Below are 19,708 nucleotides of genomic sequence, written 5' to 3' on the forward strand. Positions count from 1 at the left end.
GCGGGAAAGCCGCTGCGCATTTTGCGCAGGACGAAATGCGCGTCCTTGGTCTGCGGACGCGTCATCGGCGAGATATCCTGAATCCTGACCAAGGTGCTGGCATGAAATTTGTTATCGGTGGTGGGAGGACGACAAATGGATTTCGCGTTTTGATCAAGATAAATGAAGAATTGAGAAGAAAAAGACTGAATAAATGTGTTAACAATAGAAATTTTAGAGAAAGCTTCTCTTCACTAAATACCTCGCGTGTTAAGAAAAAAACTTCTTATAAATCTTATAATCGCTTTGTATTTCTTAAACATTAATGCAAAAATAATTATTGCTTAAAAAACTTTGATTTTAGCATAAAGAATTTAAAAAAAAGTACAAGTAGTAATCATCTTTTTGTGTTGTGCCTGCAAAAGAAAGATTTTAAAGTTGAAGTTGCTTTTAACTATTGAAAAATTGTATGCATCTGGGAGGGGGGGGGGGTCTTAAATGTCAAACAGACGCATAGTTAGCAAACTTTTAAAAAGTTAAAGTGCAAAGTATCATAATTGGAATCTGCGTTTTATCGCATCAAAAGACATTTCATGAGTATGCAATGATGATAATTATCGTAATGATAGTTAAGAACCTTGAAATACGTTTTTTATATATGTCACTTTATATATGTACAAAGCTCATATAACGATGTTACAATAAGAAATTTGAAAATTAATATAGTTATGATCTAAAATAGGTCATGTAATCTTTGATTTATCGCCAAAGATGACCTACTATTTTTCGGAAAAAATGACGTAAGAATTGACGATTATCCGAAAATAACAAAAGAATCCAACGTGTCTCCTGTAAAATCCCTTAGTCCAAGTCAATCAATTCTTAGAAATGACGTTGCAGTAAGAAATTCGAAGATTAGTCATTAATTTAGTCATGACGTAGAAGTCAGTTAATCCTTGATCTGTTGCAATATATAATCGTTTATATAAACCGATTGTTTGTGGTTAATTTTGCGAAATCAATAACGTCAATTGAAAATTAAGATAACGCATAAGCCAATGACGGATGAGTTAGTTTATAAATTTTACTAAATTTATATTTATTTAAACCTTTAACAGAATAAAAATTGGTTGTTACAATTTCTTGGTAAACTCATCTATCAGCTAAGAATGTGTCTATCTTTACTTTTTTCTTAAATAAATAAAGACTTGATAGGTAAATTTATAATTATATTTTTTGTAAATCAGGACGAGTAATTTTGTCGCGCAACGATGAAACGTAAGCGTCAAGTGAAAATAACGAAAATAAAAAGGCAATATATAATATCGTTTATGAATCTTTCTTTTTTTTACTGTTAACATTTGTAATTTTTGGGTTATCTTTAATTTTAGAGATTGTATTTATATCTCATAATAAAGCGATTTTAAATCATATATTAACAGTATTAAAAAGATATTTAACACATTAACATAAATATGTCAAATATTTATAAAATTCTTTTAATAAATAGAGAAAATCTATAACAGTTAATCACAGTTTGAGGACAAAATACGATAAGGAAATGCAAAGAGCGTTAGATGATATAGAAAAAGAGCGGGAAAAGCATCAAAGAACCGCATATAATAAACGAGAGTGCTTTGTGGCCGTGCGCGCGCGCGATAGCCGCGATAACGCATCTCCCGCGCAAGTTTGATGCTGCGTGCGCAGCATCCCCAAGGCCGAGCAAATCTTAATGAATGCAGAGAAAGCCCGCCTAGAGCATAATCGCGCCTTCTTCGTCCGTGTAGACATTGCATGTATGTATTTTAGAATTAGAAAATTATTCCAAAGATCGATGCTACGAAATCATAATTACTGAGTAAGAAAAATCATTTGTCAAAAAATCCGAATGATTTTGAATTTTTATTGTGTATAACAACACTGTACATAAATTTCTGCTAAAATCAAATTTATTTAATTCAAGAAATGCTTTAAAAATATATAGCAATTGGAGTTTTAATTATATAAAAATTATAACATTTTTACATGATATACAATTTTTTCTGACTGGTATAATTTCGACAGCTAATTTTGCTCTAATTACAGCAAAAAAGTATGAAAGCGTAAAGACATTAACTTTGATTGTGCAAAATCCTAAGCGTCGTAAAAAAGCCTCTCTCGCTAGTTCAAGAAATTTGTTTGCCAGAACGAAGTTTTGGTGTACGAAAAATTGAGTTTTGCTATAGGCGAAAGAGCAACGAACAGAATAAAAGAATCGCGAAAATAAATGCCAGGGATGGTAAAGAGAGGAGAGAGAGAGAGAGAGAGAGAGAGAGAGAGAGAGAGAGAGAGAGAGAGAGAGAGAGAGAGAGAGAGAGAGAGAGAGAGAGAGAGAGAGAGAAATAGGGAGAAGAGAAAGAGAGAAATCGAAGTCTGTAAGGAACGTTTGAGCTGGAGCCTCCACGTCCACGTGCTGCCGTTGTTATTGTTGTTGTTGCCGTCTTCGTCTGGGAACTGCCTGCGGATTTCCTTTCGAGTCCTCTCTCTTTAGCTACCTCTCCTCTTTCCCCTTTATCATATTATCCTTCTTTAGCACCGCAATACCTATCTTTGTTCCTCTTTATGCTCTTCGTTTCTCTTTCGTTTTCTTTTCTCGCCTCATTCTTGCCTTCATTCGTCAGCGTTGGTCCTTTCTCTCTCTTCCTTCAACGTCTTTCCTCTGTGGTTTGCGAATACCTCCTCCCTCCCGTTTGCGAATTGGCGTCACGAAAGGCGCGCTCTCGGTTTCTGTCGAGCGGAGTGGGGATCCCGATTAACGGACTCTAATTGCATAGCAACAGAGTGAGGCCGAGATAATGATACATCCGACGCGCGTTGCCGGCGGGCCTCTGGCCCACTTCAAAACTGAACGACCCCGCTCCGACGTGTATATGTGCAGGCATGTATTCGTGTGTGCGTATATACACGAGAGCGTTCTCAAGAGAATATGCTGCTGCGTATGCGTGTGTATGTGCGCGAAGTTTCACGAAGAGTGATGCTGTGTCCGCCTGACGCCTCTCCGAATTGAACCTCCGACTCGCTTCGACCCTTCGTTGAAGTACGTCGAAGTAAAACGAACTTGTATATAAAGAACGAATGCGTGGGTATCACGTTTATATAAATAAGGTTCAGGAATTTTCGTTTTATATGTTGAATAGCGATAAAAAATCTTGCTGTTTAAAGGTATTTCTATTATTTATTTCAAAATGAAAGAATTTTAAAATATTTGTATAAAAATATTTACAATAAAATTGAATATTAATGCACATTTTTTCCGAAACGGTACACCATAGGTCATCCGTGTTTGTCGTTAATTTTTAACATCTTTTTTACAATTATATAAAAATTGTTAAATGACTTACATACACGGAAAGAATTTTTTTTTAATACCCTGAAAATCATGGTAATTGTGAGACAATGTAAACCTTGAAGAATTTTACCATACTTGTAACAAAATTTACTAAAATTTAGTAAAATTTTAATAAAACTGGGCAAAATTTTAGTAAATTTTGTCAAAAGTATAGTAAAATTCTTCAAGATTTACGTTGGTCCACAATTACCACGATTTTCAGGATAATTTTTAAGAGAAAATTCTTTCCATGTACCTTCATATTTTTAGAAATGTGTGATTATTTATATGGTTGTATATATAAAAATTGCATTTAAATGTTATATCTAATCATAGCTAATAAAACATTTTACGGAAAAAATGTGCAGGACACAATCGTCCTAAAGTGTATGTTAAATGTCTAAACTCTGAAACTACGTGATTAAATTATAAACATTTTTTTTAAATAAATTTTACGAACAAAATGTCATAGGAGATTGATTTCGAACAATTAAATTTCATAGGAATTTCCGTGAAACTTTAGAATTCTGCATACTTAAATACTATTTCTGCACATACAGAGTCATTAACGAGTGTATATATCTTTGTCTAGACTACGTATATCTTTTATTCTAAAGGAATTCAAAACTCGTTCTCTGTGAGGAACAATTCGACCAAAAAGAATTTCTTTTTGTTGTCGCCGAAATCGTGTGTTTGAAGGAGAAACGCATCTCAGATCGTGTTACTAGACACCGCTACTTCTTTCCCTGTGATAGCAATCTTAATTCAGTTGAATATTAGATCACGTTCTTCCTTTTTTGAAGCACATGAAATCAAATTGACAAGATTATCATTATATGTTTGTGAGCATTTTTTTTTAATTTTTCGATGTGTGCAAAAATTTTTATATTATAAATTAGAAAAATATGAATTGATATAGCATTTAATTGAAATTTTCTTCTATCCGCTTTTTCTTCTTATCTCTTTCTTTTTTTTATTTATATAGATTATTTTAAATTATTATACGCGTTATAGAGATATGTTTTTTTTAAATCTAATTAAAAAAAAAACGAACGATTAATACGTCTCGAGAAATTTGCTTTTGTTGAATTTCATTGAATGTGAAATGTGATTTAATTAAAAATTGCTTTTCACGGATTCTTAAAAGGAACCTGTTTTTATTCTGCTTCGAGATATGAGTCCGGGAAAGGCCGACCGTAAGCGTGAATCATTTTCACGGGTTAGACGACGTATCGACCAAATTTCTCGAGCCTCTCATCGAGAAGACGGCCTTTAGAGGTCGTCTTCAATCTATTATTGCGTGACGCAATAGAGTAATTGAGCATTCGCAAAGGCGGCATGTCACAAGATTGAGGTACCTGTACGTCGCACTAAAAAAGTCTTAGTGGCAATTTTTGCGCGCAATGATGCGTAACGAGGCTTGCTTTGTCAAGTAATGGTCATCGAAGCGAAGAGCGTGCGACTCGAGAACGTGAGCTCGATTGCGGGAAGAGAAGAGCTAGCTGCGAGACCTTGTTAGACGATGAGAGGAGAATGCGATGTGTACGCATTCGTGGACAAAAAGGGTTTAACGTTTTTACAGGGTTAATAGCCCCCTTCACCGTATCTCCTTTTACGTTACGCGATTCTTGCGCACGTAACTACTGCTCGCAGTAAGCTGTGACAATTCGTTATTCTCGCACAGTCTTTATAAGTGCAATAAATAATTATACTAAATTAAGTAATATGATTTAGTTTTAATTAATTTTGAATTTAATGGGACTAATAAAAGACGCATAGATCTTATTGATGCATTTAATATTCCGTGAGTTTATTTCGAATCTAAAGTTCTTTTTTTCTCGTTACTTATATATGATTTTTTACACAGGATAGACTGTGCAATACTTTTACATTACGAACCTCTTTTGTAATACTTTTTACAGCCAGCTAATTAAACATTTATTTATTTATAATTTGCCAACAAAAATGGAAAAAAACTTTTACTACAAAATGAACATATACACTTAAAAAGGGAGTATAATTTTAATATAGTAAAATATTTTATATCTATCTTTGTTTTTAAAATACAATTATAATGTTTTAAATACATATTAATGTTTTAAATACATAATTAATGTTTAGTTTTAAATGTTTAGGTTTAAACTACTAAATATTTAAAGCTAAAACATTTTCAGCAGTTTTTGTGTTTTAAAAAGGTACATTTAAAGATTATTAAAGCTAAAATATTTGTAAGTATTTAAAAATCAAAGACATAAATTAATTATATAATAAATGTAGAACAAATTTATAAGTTATTTTATTATTTCCCTGTGTGCATTTTTTGCAAATTGCCAATAACACTACGTTCTTTGATTAATATTATTGCGTTATACAATTATTGATAGACATATATCACGAGATCGTGATTGTTGTGGGTTATAGATATTCTGCTACATGCTTTAGGAATTTCTTAATTACCGGCGTTGTTATTTACGACCAATTATGACTTGCCGAGACTGTGGACAATCGCATCATTGTTCTCGCGATTGCCTTTATTTCAACGGTGATAAGTATATAATCGCCATTTATATAATAATTGTTTTATTATTATATCTTTCAATTAATGTGTATTCTCGTGGATTAACATGAATTTATCCGTGATTCTAATAGAAAATTAACAAATTTGCAACAACTTTAATGTTTTTGTTAGTTTTCTTTCCTTATTAAGAATCCCTAGCGTTTATAGAAACGATGTTTAAACTTTATTACGTAACTTAGAAAGATAGCGTGTGGCACGTCAAAATCTATTAAAATTTTTGAAATGGAAAGCAGAAAAAGTCGAGAGCGACGTTCAAACTCGATCGAGTGTAAATGGGGAAACCGGCATATACCTTGAAAAGATCTAGTCGGCCGAAAGATAATTCGGCGGAATCGGAGTCTGCCGTAATTCAATACGTAGTATACTTAATGAAGAGATCGAATTACGGGCACACCTTAATTCGATCCGATGGCGAAGGGACGCGGATAAATGGTTCGAATTTGTCAAAATGCCCGGCTGCAAAAATCCGCGCGATCTCTCGATCAAAGATATTAGCATCATAATCGAGTCCGTTTGCTAAAAAATGTTGGTGTTGGAGAATAGCATTTCTACGAACACATTAATTTGATGCCGAATGGACTTCTGTAAAACATTGCATGCCGATTTATCTCTTCTTATAAAGTGCTATCCGTTACTTATCAATTTCATTTATCGTTTTGAAATCGATTGCTTAATATTAGTATTGCAGTGGTTCTTGCCATTTTCTGAACACCTTTATAACATTATTTTTATATAAATTAATTCTTTAGATATTTAAATTAATTTTTTAGCATTAGTCTTGTATTCAATCTGAAATTGATCGATTAATAATAATTTATCTAATTTGACATTGTTGTTTTATTGAGCAGAAGTCATTAGCATTACGATAACTGATTTTCGAAATATTATTTGTAAACTTCGAGCTTGGCATATAAATTACATCTGATTTATTTTTTGGCCTACATAAATTTTATTTAAAAAAAATCTGCATATAGCAGTGCCACTACTCATCGAATTTTATCAATTTTATAATCTTCCGATCTTATTATCTTGATCAAAATTGTTTTGTTAAACGAATAAAGTTACCTGGGTAGCGAATCGAGTGAAAAATACTAAAAGATGAATAGAAATAAGAAGAAATAGACGATTAATAAAAAAAATTTTTGTATTGTAAGATAATTATAAATTATGGTTTTATGATTTTTTTTATGTCCAAGCAAAGTAATTTCTCGAAATTTTCGATCAAAAGAAATCAATCGTTATCAATATTCTACATTTTCGGACACGCCCCTATATCTGGTTGCCGAGTAGCAAAGGGAAAGAGGCATAATATCAAAGACTGCTTTGTCACGATATGCGATACAACCGCGATACTTTCTTGCAATGACGTATGCATAGATAATATGATATTCTATATTTTTTCTTTGTGTTAAAAACGTATTTGCTATATATTTTTTAATATTAAAAATATTAAATATTATATGATTAGGCATTTTATTTATTTGAAAAAAAAATTTTTTTTATTGGTCGATGCGTGAAAAATTTTGTTAGATTATTTCCATGTACGAATTCTTGAAGTTAAATTACAACCATGTTGCAAATGAGTTCCATGAAACGAGAACGTTCGTGTATCCAGCGTTAAAATCTTAGGTCGGCCCGTCTCTGATTCGTGGGAATTTTTCTTTCGTGCTACAAAGTGCCGGCCAAACGCGGTCCATCAGAATAGTAGTGTGTGGTCGTTATGGAACGCAGACAAGCGATTTTCTTCGTGAGGATCGGTGAACCCTTCATGAGGGAGATACAGAGTTACTCAGGCCATCTGCTACATTGTGGCAGTCCCGCCAGGCCACTAGGGACCCGGTCCGTTTCTACATTTCCTCATTAAATTGCTACAGACACAACTATGCTGCTAAGATTGGTCTACAGCCATTAATAAAAATGGCTGTTACGAAATAACGAATACTCGGAATAATATTTCACCACAGACTGGCAGGATCGAGTGACTTCTGTTGAAAAATAATTTTTTATTGAAAAGAAGTATTCTTTTTAATAGTAATCTTTACAAAGTTGCTTTAAATTTGTTAATAAAATCTGGATAGTAAATAGAAAGAGCTAAAAATAAGTAACTTTTTAAAGCTAAAAACAAATTTATGATATAGTTAGAAATGTTTATATATTAAAATATTTCTAAATTGAAAATGATACGTTAATTAGTAATATATTAATGTGTATTGCTTGTTTTACAGTTTTATAAAGAATAAATATTTTGTTGTAGTTCTGAACAAAAATTAAATAAAAATTATAAAAAGAAATATAGTCGTATACTTTTAGAATATCACATTGTTGCATCAACCGGATGTTCTACACGAAGTTACACCGGAAATCATATGTCATTGACTTAAATCGCTAGAAATGATATTAATATCTTGAAGCAAGAGCCGTTATTATACATATTATGTTTTAAGAGTGAAAAAGTGGTTTTTGCATATATATCTTTTTAGTTTTACTTCCGAAAAATAATTGTAAGCCTTGCAAGCTGTTATATTATTAACAATTATAATTTTTTATGCCGAAATAGATTAATCTAAAATATAAATTAATATGCAATTTGAAGGAAAAAATTGTTGAAATATTTTGAAAAATTTCTGTTTTGTACATTTTCTAGAATTATGACCAACTCTAAAAAATGTTATTAAAGACAAGATATTATGATCAATTTCTTATCATTTTATATGTTTAAACTCTTCTGAAATTTAAAATATTAATAGGCTACATTAACATTAAAATGCTGCTACTATGTGTAGGTTTTTTTGGAGGTAGTCGTTTAGTAATAGTTCTCGGAAAAGCTGAGAGGGCGTAGGGTTTGTCTATCTCATACCAGTTTCTACATTGTGTGCTTAGGATTCTAACCGAATCCCAACAACCATCGCATTCAGATGTGAAGAAAAAAACGACGGAAAAAATTTTTTTGTCTATTTTGAAAATGTAATTGTGAATACATAAAATTTATTAAACAATTTTTTTATTTAATTTGAAATTATTTTAAATAGTGAAATAATCAAATAAACGTTACTATATTGTTGAAAATCAAATTCAAACATCACACACATACACATACACACACATACATTTATATGGAACTGATTAGATACGTTATTGCAATTAATAATTATTAATTACTTATTAATAAATAAATAAATTTATTTTATAGATACATGATTGTTATTAAAAATATGAAAGAACCCAATGCTAATGTGTAACAATATGATAAACAATATTTTATTCGACAAACGAATTGTTTCTTATGTTTTTGTCGACGTAAAATTTTCTCCGTACATTTATATGCGCTCCTCGGACTAGTTGCTACATTGTTGCCCTGCTTTAATCGCCAGTTTCTCGATTCCAGTTGTGGTACAATCGAAAATACATAAAAGCAGAGGATAGCTCTACTTTGTCAATATGTATCTGTGATGCACCCTTTTTTGTATCACGTTTATCTTTTGCGTATATACATTTGAATACAATAATTAATATTCTAATACACATTTTGAAAAATATTCTTTTAAATAAAATGTAAGAAAGACGTTTATGTAGCTGTGGTGAACAAATTGACACTCGTCTTTGTGCCTTATGTGGATTTTCTCACGCGCTTGCTTATTAGCGATGCGTAGTGAGGAGACGATTGGTGAGACTGCAGGATAAGAGTGTGCAAGGATGACGATGCGCTTTCTCTCCTTCGCATAGCAATGTTCTTATCTCGCTTAAAAACGAAGTTTTAATTGCAATTTTTATACTTATTTATTACTGACTTCTAGTAATCTTAATATTAAATCATGCACGAATTAGATGATGATCAGTTTATGTCTCGCTTGTATTTCTCCTTAGTCATTAATTCTTATTGTCTTTTTTACCTTATTAAAATTGCAAGTCGTTTAAAACGCACTTTGGTGAGTCGAGAAGAGTAAGAAACGCAGGCTCGCGTTTCTTCATGCAAACTACCCGGTCTGGAATCAGCTACGCGATAGTTCTTATCAAAGTTCTAAGAAAGGGGGTTCAAACATATCGGCTGCCGCCGGACAATTCACGCTCTCAGCTTTGTCAACTTTGTACACATTATCGTCAACTTTGTACATTATATTTGTACGCTTTATCTGCATTTTATCCTGCACATATATATTTGTTTAATAATAATAATAATAATAATAATAATAATAATAATAATAATAATAATAGTTGCAAAAAGTTGCAAATAATAAAATTTACAATTCTTTTTGAGAATTTTTTATGAAATTGAGATATAAAAAGAATGAAATGTAAATATCACAGACAATATTTTTTAGTAAAATAATATTAATTTTTAAAAAAATTAAAAAAAAATGATTTTAAAAGAGTACAATACTGATTTTTATTACAAATTTTATAAAGAAAGATTTTTTTCTAATCTATTACTAATGCCTCTTACATATTGTTGAAATTTTTGAATATTTTTTAAATATTTTCTACAATTTTTGAAAAATTATTTGCTAAAATGTTAAAATGATAAATGAACTGAATGATTGATGCGTTCTGCTTATTATAGTTTTTCCATTTCAAGTTTATCGATTTCCAGTCTTTCGACCTCACTTTTCTTTTCGGAAGACATTCGTGTACATGTAACTTAACTCTTTTAATCCGTGTATTGGGATCGTGCTTCATCGAATCTTTCACCTTGCGTTAACGCAATTTAAGTTACGATCAATGAGCGAGTGCATATTGACACAACTAATCTCTAATTAATTATTACTCAAAAGGCGGAGAAGTGTCACTTTCTACTATTCTATCATTTATGAGAGTAGCTTATGCTATGTAAGCCAATATGTGTCAACAAAATAGAATTTTTAACAGAAAATCGAGTCTTAATCAAGTTTTTAAAAAATCTTACTCTATATAGCTCACATAGCTTTTATATTATTTTAATCTTTAGAGTTATTTTAGACTTTAATTTTTACGTAAAAAAAAATTACATTTACTTTATGTATAAAACTTGAATAAAGTTAGGACTGTTAAAGTATTTAGAAATATAATAAAATATTTATTCAAACATTTTTTTAGTCTTATTTTTAAGATTGAAATTTTTCTGAAGTAAGTTTTGAATAATAAAAAATTTTATTACAGTATTATTGTAAGATATGTATAGTATATATTGTACTTTAAGCTTACATTAGGCTTACATATGTAACTTTAAGCTTACATTTAGGCTTACATTATGTAGCTTATATTATATCAGGATATTCCATTTTGTCTGTCAATTTTAATGAATAATTCTGATGTATAGATCAATAGATAAATGTTATCAAAATGTACAATGAAATTTTACTTTTTATTTCATATACGACATATACAATTAAAAATTTAAAGAATTTTTTAATTAAATTCCAAAAATATTATTAAATTATTACTCTTATTATTGTAATAAACTAATAATTTTTTAAATTATATAAGTCATAGAAAAATTCTGCACGTATACGTGTAAGCGAAATATTTATTAAAATTAATTACATAAGATAAACAAAAAGGAAACAGAAATCTATTAATAATTAATTATCATAATTAATAATAATAATTTATGTGGTCGCTTATTTTTTTAATTTTCAACTACTGTTTTTTTATATTAACAACTTTTTTTTATTTTAGGCTAGTCGTAAACTCGCAAATGGCGAGTACCTGTTACGATGTCCGAGATGCAGCTTTCCCTGTCACGTGGACAGCGAGAAAAGCGTGGGTGCCTGCTCCAGGCAGGGTTGTTCCATCGAGTTCTGCATTTCGTGTTCGTCAAAGCCGCATGCGGGCCCGTGCAAGACATCCTTACTGACCACTCCGACGAAGCGCAACAACAAACGACTGATTGCCGGCTCGAGGCAGAGCAAACGGAATCTACGGCGATTGTAAATCGATTCCTTTTCCCTCCATCGATCCGCGTTTCGATCGTTTGCGAGGAGAGAAGAACTAGTCTAGTTATGGAGTCGTGTCGACTCTATCGAGAAAGGGAACAAACGCATGTAGGTAGATAAAATATGTACTATAGACGTCAAGAGCCAAAAGCGATTTTATAGTCTAATTTGAAAGATAAATTATTTTATCTAGTGATTAATTTTTCTGATTAGTTTGAGAGCATTGGAGTAAAACTGATGCGATGACGGCGACCGTCGTGTGCTTGAGTAAAACTTTCTATACATAATCATATACGAAATTTGTTTCTAGACCATGTCTGTGATTATATCTGATTTTATATTATGTTATATAACCATAAATATATATGATCATGTTCCTTCTGTTATGTGTATACATCATTTGTGAAAAATAGAGTTATATACTATTATCAGCGTATGCGTTTAATAGGATTCAAAGTTCTAAGATGCATGTGCATCTAATATAAAGCATGTAACTCTTCGTGGTCACTTGGGATCTAGTAGACCCCAAAAAAGTTTGATCCTCTATATCTGAATCATTATTTGAAAATTAGATGACTTTTTTATGTTACAATCAAATTTTTACACTCGACTAGACAATTTTCGAATATTTTTGAACAATATTTAAATTTATTCAGTATTTTCCTCGTTGTAACCAGCACATAACTTTTTAGAGGTGACCACGAAAGGATAATTATATTATTGTGTACAATTATAATTGCATACACGATATAAAGTCAGATAAAATCACACATGGTTATATACAGATAAGTTTCATATATGATCATATATGATAATAATCATACTTGTAGTCATATATCATTATATATGAAAATTTTTTTTTGGATGTTAAAATGAATTTCAGTTGCGTACCGTAGCGATATGACATCTTCATAGCGCAAGATACAATAGCATCTATATTGCTAAGTGCCTTTTTGAGAGCTGTTCTCGTATAGCATATTAACCTACGAGGTGGCATAAGTGTATTTAACTGTCGTAAATGCCGCTTATGAATGATTTTTAAACGCCGTAAAATCCACGAACGCCCTAATTCGCCCCGATCCGTCGACAACCACGAAAGAGGCTGATGCCGAAGTACAACTTAAATCTCCCGAACGACGTCGGCGAATGCGCAACCGAATCCTTCTCCAGTCCTCCTCCTGGTCGATCTTCGGAGTAAATTCCGCCCCGAGCAATGCATCTGAACGAAGAACGAAAGAAAGAGAGAAAGCGGCGAGAGAATGAGAGGCTAATGTGGGGAGTCAGGGGGAGAATACCCTCAGCAGAACTCGGAGAAGAAGAAAATGTGAGTGCGAGAGAGAAGGGAGAAATGAGAACCCATAAAGGCAACGGTCGTAAAACCACGTAAGGTACCGGCGAAACATTTTGCGTCGCCCGGATATTCCGCTTTTTACCGGGCGTTCTCGGTTCCTTAATGAAGACGGGGAGAGAGTCGACCGGGGGTTCGCGCATGTTTCTTGCGGCTGAGACCTGCCCGCAGAAACCGCTCTTTCTCCTTTCCTCCCTCCCTCCCTCTTTCTCTTACGGGAATCGTAAAACACGATAACCGCCGAGACGTCGTGAATCTCTGATGTCTCCTCGAGATGTGAACGAGACGAATTCGTTTAACGACTCGATTCGGCTTACCATTCTTGTGTTTCCATGTAAATTCTAGAAACATACGAAGTTTTTATTTCTTTTCGAACATTTTTTTATTTCTTCTTTAACCCTACTTGCCGGAATACGAGCAGATTAATTAATTTTTACTTGTAACAATATGTAACAATACTGAATTCGTGAAAGAAATGGTAATTAATAGCATGGTTTATGATTAAGTTTTGAAACATGATTAAGATTTCTTGTTGCAATATTTATAGCAAAAAAATGAGAAACATTAGAATGAGGAATTATCTCATATATTACTCTCTTTTTTTTTTGTATGTCGTTATCGTTAAAATTACATTTTACAAGTTCTCTCTCCGACGCGAATCTGGCGACATAATCGTACTTTCACTCAATATGTACTATCGAAATTACATGGAAATAGATGAATGCAAGCGTGCGAGAGATAATCAGTATCAGAATAGGAAGCGAGAATAGAAAAAAATGAATAGTCACACATAATTAGGAAAAAACTGTTATCCCGCAAAAATATGAGTCACGTATTAATAATTTCATTTTATGTTATCTGATGGACTAGAGGAAAAGATTTTACACGAGTGCAAGGAATTTAATTTCAAGTTGTCTTCAGGAAAGGAAAGAGATAATATTTGCTCTTGCATTTCTTAATGTCAGAAGCCGGTGTAAAACCGAACATTCGACACTTGTGCCATGATTAAGTTCGCGCCATAATAATTGCCATATTTTAAAAACTGACATGATTACGAGGGAGAAAGAAACAAGCACGCGTTTCGTCCTCGAGTAAAAAATCCTCGATGGGGTGCCATATTATATTATTTTGTTTTCTTTTTTCCATTCGTGCACCTTTTAATCCAAGTCTGTTTAAATGTTTTTAAATCTTTTAAAAGTAACGTTAGTTTGTCCTGTTTATACTCTTATTTTTATACTGATCTATGCGAAAAGACTGTATGTAAATAACGTGATAGTAATATATTTTGTATTTTACGATAAAGTTTCGTCGATATAATCGATATTTTATTTGCGTCATGTTCTCGTTAAAAATATGTTCATTGTATTATATGATTAATGATGTCTCTCTTCACCGATTGCTGTGTGATGTTTGTAAAAAAGATTTAACCGGTAAATTTTAATTATCTTTAATTTATCTTATGAAATTATTTTTTTATAATTTGGCAGATGAAACAAATTTTTTATCATTTAATTTTTCCTTATTTAAATTATTTGAATTATTGTTCTCTTATGTGCTCTCTAAAAAAATAGATGTAGAAATTATTTTCGTTACCATAATACCCACGAAATAATCTAAGTAAGAAAATTCCATTAATATCACGATTTACGCACAGAAACTCATTAGTATCTTTTAAGTGATTTATATCGGATTTTTTATTGTATTATCTAGATCGAAATTGTTTAAGATATTTTAATTGGAAGACTTGAATATAGCATTTCATAATTTCAAATCAATATATAATGTATTTATATCGAATCATTAGCCCAACTGCGTCACTGCGTGATTAAGTTAGTTATATAATATTTTGATAAAGGAAAATTTATTTTTTCTTTCGAAACAATTACCATTTGCATTGATCAACACAACCCAAAATTAAGCATCGATTTTGATGCTTCAATTTATACGAGCAATATTCCATTTGGTATCTTCGAACAATGATTCATAGATTTTAATACTCAGGAGATGTTTTGGCAGGAATCCGATACATTATTTAGTCTAAGTTATATTTAAAAAAAAAATCTTTAGCCACGAAGAAGTGATACCAAATAACGTGCCTCAATATGCAATAAGAAATATATCGATATTTTTATAAAAATGAACATATTTTCATGTTTAGTATATAAGTTTTATCATATATATATTGCTCTCGAGGATATATTTCAAGCAAAATGCGAGAATGCTCAATACTCTCCTTCGCATATTATATTTTATATTTAGAAATTTTTGAATTCATATATTAGAAACGATTTTAAGAAATACGTCTAGAAGTGCCGAAGAATTATTATAGCAAATGTGCATTAAAATTAATTAAATGTTGTAAACCCTTTCAGGGTAGGTTCCTGTATTGTCAATTAAATATAATATTTTTTCGTGTAATCTCGTATGTTTTTTTTTGTCGAAACGATAATAAATATATATTTTTCTCTTAACTTATTAAATAAATATTAGATACTTAATTTAATAATTGAAAATATAAAAATACATCATGCAGTAAATTTACATAATTAAATTACATAATTTTGGTATAATTTTTGTATTATTTATTATGCATTTAAGTCAGAAATTTCCATAATATTCTAAGTATCACAGCTAAGAAGATCGTCGTAATCGTCGCTATTCCATATTTCGACGGCATCGTCTCGTATGATACTCTGGAAACGACTCCTTGCGGTAGAGGAGATCTTAGTGCCGGAGATACACCTTTACCAATCGGTTCTCCTTTCATAGAGAACTTTGTTGCTTCTGTAATTCTTATGTCAATCATTTTCCCCATGTACTCCTGTTTCATTGGGATCAACACCTGTTCGTAGAATTTGTTGTGGCCCACATAATGCTGCTTATCGTGTGATACTTCTGTTACTAACACCTTTTGCAAAAGTCCTACTTTGTGTTTGTATGGTTCATATGACTGGAAAAATTCCGACAGCCTTTTGGTCCTTGTTTTCACTTTTTGCGCAGGTACCTTCCGCATTCTGGCGGCGGGTGTGCCAGGTCGGGGAAAGTACTGATTGATAAAGAGACTTGGGAACTTATATTTCTGACAGAGCGTCATCGTTTCCTCGAAATCCGTCTCCGTTTCCGTGGGAAAGCCGCAGATGATATCTGTAGCAATAGTCAGACCTGGCACTCGCTCGCTCAGGAAATTCACTACATGCTCGAACTCCGCGCGTGTGTACTCTCGCTTCATATCAGCTAGCACTTGATCACTCCCAGACTGCACTGGGATATGCAGAAAGCTATAAACTTTTGGATGTCGCAGAATCTTGGCTATTTCGTCCAAATGCTCCAAGATGTATGGTGGATTGGTCATACCGACGCGCATCATGCAACCCTCAGGGATCACATCCACCAATTGCCAAAGTAATTCCGGCAGGCTGGTGCCAATATCCCTGCCATAGGCGCCTGTGTCCTCCGACGTGAGCCACAACTCGCATACGCCCTCCTCGAAAGCTTGCTTGGCTCGTTGGATTATCTCCTCTGGTGGATAACTACCCAGTTCGCCTCGTGCATGCTTCGTCTTACAGTAAGTACACTGATTTAAACAGCCCGTGTTAATGGCTATAATCTCAATAAGTGGGTTTCGGCGTACTTTTGGGAGATTTAGCGAGGCGCCACCTATCTTCTTACCAGAATTCTTCTTTTGTTGTAAGAACCTGACTGTATTTCCTTTTAAAGTTTCCTCCACGACTTCTACCACTCGATCAATTTGCTGTACTCCAATCACACTCAGCCCTTGAAGAAAGGAAGATTTTGGAGCACCTTGTGGTACACATCTGTAGATAGAAAATTTTTGTTTAGAATTTGAGAAGAAAACTACTGCCTAAAATTCTATTCATTATTTTTCAATTAAATATGCGTATTAGTCCAGGTAGCTTACGGTACTTACGGTAAATATTAATAAATATTTATTATTATTTATCTTTTAAATTGGATAAATATTATATATTTTTTTCATAATTGAAAGAAATAAATGAAAGAAAAAATCATAAAATCTTTATTCAACACGTTATTAAAACATAGCAAAATATCTTATACATATTTCATAAATAGTATCATGATAAATCTTTATGATCTGTTCAATTTAAGATTACAAAAATATTTATGAAATATTTTGGTAAATATATTCAATTACTATAAATATTTTGTAAATCTTATAAATATTGTATGCTATTTAGAATATACAATTTATAAGTGATGATATTACATTATAATACGTTATCGAATTTTTATTCCTTTATCATCACAGCTATATAGCTACATACCCAGCAACCACAACGTGCTTGCCAATTTTCTTTCCATGCTCGATTTCGTTCCTGAATTGGTCTTCCGCGGGACTTTTGACAGTGCAAGAATTTAGGAGCCACAGATCTGCTTTTAGTTTATCCTCTGTCAAATTGTAGCCGTATCTCGCCAACTGACCGGCCATGTATTCGGTATCCGAACTGTTGTGCGTGCATCCCCATGTTTTCACGTAAATTGTTTGCGTGCCGGGTATTATGCTCGACAAGATAGACGGCTGCAATACTTGTTCCTGTTTCTGCAGCTGCTTACTCCGCTTCGGTCGTACCGTGATATGTTTTCGCGAACTATATCGCTCCTTAGGCGTTATGTCCTGCGATGCGATTAAATCCTCAATATCCTCGATAATATCCTCGCATGGAGCAGGCATGTTTGCCAAGTAAAAGAAGTGTCTCTAAGAAGTTGTCCACTGCAATCTCGAAACGTGTCACAAAACAATTTGAGGTTAACTGCACGTGTTTCTTGGACTAATAAATTCGATTTAAAATATCGCTGGAATTTTTGAAAAAATATAATAAGTAATCAAAAGTTTATGCTATAATTATATTGTTCAGGTTTTTTTCCATTTTAAGTGCAAACATAATTTTCAAGAATTGAATTTTTTGTGGAAATTAATTTAGGTTAAGTTATTTGAAAAACTGTACGTGATGCCATCTAGCTATACTTGGCTCTACTTCACTTCTATTTATTAGAAATTTATTATCAGCAGAGAAAAACCTGAGAGCGGTCTACACTCCGTCATTTTATCTATCTACCAACGCCCCAATGTGTATAAAACGTGCACTACGTAGCCAATGTCCACGGAAGACACGCAGGTCTATAGATAATTGTATGTTCACAATTATTTGGTTCTGTTCTATGCTATATTCATAAAGTGTAAATACTTTTAATTGTAATGCATATATCAGTGGCGCCGACTTGGAAAACTTTTTGGGGGGGAGAAGAGGAAAATTTTTAACGACCTTTTTTTTAGGCTAGACAGATAAAAGTTAAAAACACTTTCACATACTACATTATATCATTTCTTATCGAAAATTGGAAAGTTCCCTAGCATTTTACAAACAGCCCGCAAGAATGATGCCGCAGGTTCTAAAATAGCTTCATATATAAGTAAGTATACGAGCTTTAATATCTTATATACTTACATATATTTTTATTTACATTGCACAAAATTGAGAAAGTTTATTTCAAATATTCGAAAAAGGAAGCTTATTTTCCTTATTTTTAGTTAGTAGTCTGATACGAGCTTAAGCTGTGCGCGCGGTTTCTTAAAAAAAACTTTTTCAAAAAGATAAAAGTTATTGGGGGGGGGGGGGGGAGCAAAAGTGCTCTGCCCCCCCTAAGTCGGCGCTAGTGGCATATATACTTATAAAACACGATTAATATGCAAGATTGAAACTAACATGTTGTATAAAACGATTGAAACTAAACTATTCTTGTAAAAGTGTTTTGAAAATTATAATAATTATAAGAATATAAATTATCGCCAAATAAGAAAAACACACATTCTTTCCTCCTTTCTAAAAAAGGGCATGGCATCGATACTCGCATCTCTCGAAGTATTGTTGTCGCTTTTCCGCAATGCCGATTGGTTCTCTCGTTGCGCTTACTTCGTGTTGCGAGAGTAATCATTGCGATTGAATTTTGACAGCTGTCAAATTTGTATAAATGGTTATCTATATCGAAAGAGACGGGGAGAAACGGGGAGAGACCGGGAGAGACGGGGAGAAACCAGGAGAGACGGGGAGAGACCGGGAGAGACGGGAGAGACGGGGAGAGACGGGGAAAAACCGGAAGAGACGGGAAGAGACCGGGAGAGACGGGGAGAGACCGAGAGAAACGGGGAGAGACCGGGAGAGACGGGAAGATACCGGGAGAGACGGGGAGAGACGGGAGAGGACGCGAGAGACCGGGAGAGACGGGGAGAGACGGAGAGAGACCGGGAGAGACGGAGAGAGAGCGGGAGAGACGGAGAGAGAGAGAGAGAGAGAGAGAGGGGGGGGGCCAAAAGAGAAGTGCGTGCATCCGTGCGTGTGTACACTGTGGAGTACTTTACTCAAACGAAAGATTTTCGAAAGTTAGTTTTCTCTATTGATTATCTTTTTATTTGATTATTTTTTTAATTTATTAATTTCTATATGTGCACGCGTACATACGTGTGCATGCATCTGTCACAATATTATTTT

The 19,708-nt window shown here is 33.0% G+C and overlaps 2 protein-coding genes across 2 annotated transcripts in view; one reads left to right on the top strand and one right to left on the bottom strand.

Moving 5' to 3' along the window:
• LOC105828369 (F-box only protein 43) overlaps positions 1–15,594 on the top strand; it is a 42,295-nt gene extending 26,701 nt beyond the window's left edge. The window contains exon 2 of the mRNA XM_012666664.3: positions 11,577–15,594. Coding sequence (XP_012522118.1) covers positions 11,577–11,831 — 255 coding nt within the window. The 3' untranslated portion in view covers positions 11,832–15,594. The remainder of the gene's footprint in view (positions 1–11,576) is intronic.
• A 146-nt stretch (positions 15,595–15,740) lies between these two features.
• On the bottom strand, positions 15,741–18,967 carry LOC105828370 (threonylcarbamoyladenosine tRNA methylthiotransferase). Its single transcript, XM_012666665.3, has 2 exons — positions 17,486–18,967; positions 15,741–16,996 (listed from the first exon to the last, which is right to left on the bottom strand). The coding sequence occupies exons 1-2, from the start codon at positions 17,890–17,892 to the stop codon at positions 15,775–15,777; spliced, it is 1,629 nt and encodes a 542-aa protein (XP_012522119.1). The 5' UTR covers positions 17,893–18,967; the 3' UTR covers positions 15,741–15,774.
• Between the last annotated feature and the right edge of the window lie 741 nt (positions 18,968–19,708).

Source organism: Monomorium pharaonis, chromosome 2, assembly GCF_013373865.1.
Source record: "Monomorium pharaonis isolate MP-MQ-018 chromosome 2, ASM1337386v2, whole genome shotgun sequence".
Taxonomy (NCBI): domain Eukaryota; kingdom Metazoa; phylum Arthropoda; class Insecta; order Hymenoptera; family Formicidae; genus Monomorium; species Monomorium pharaonis.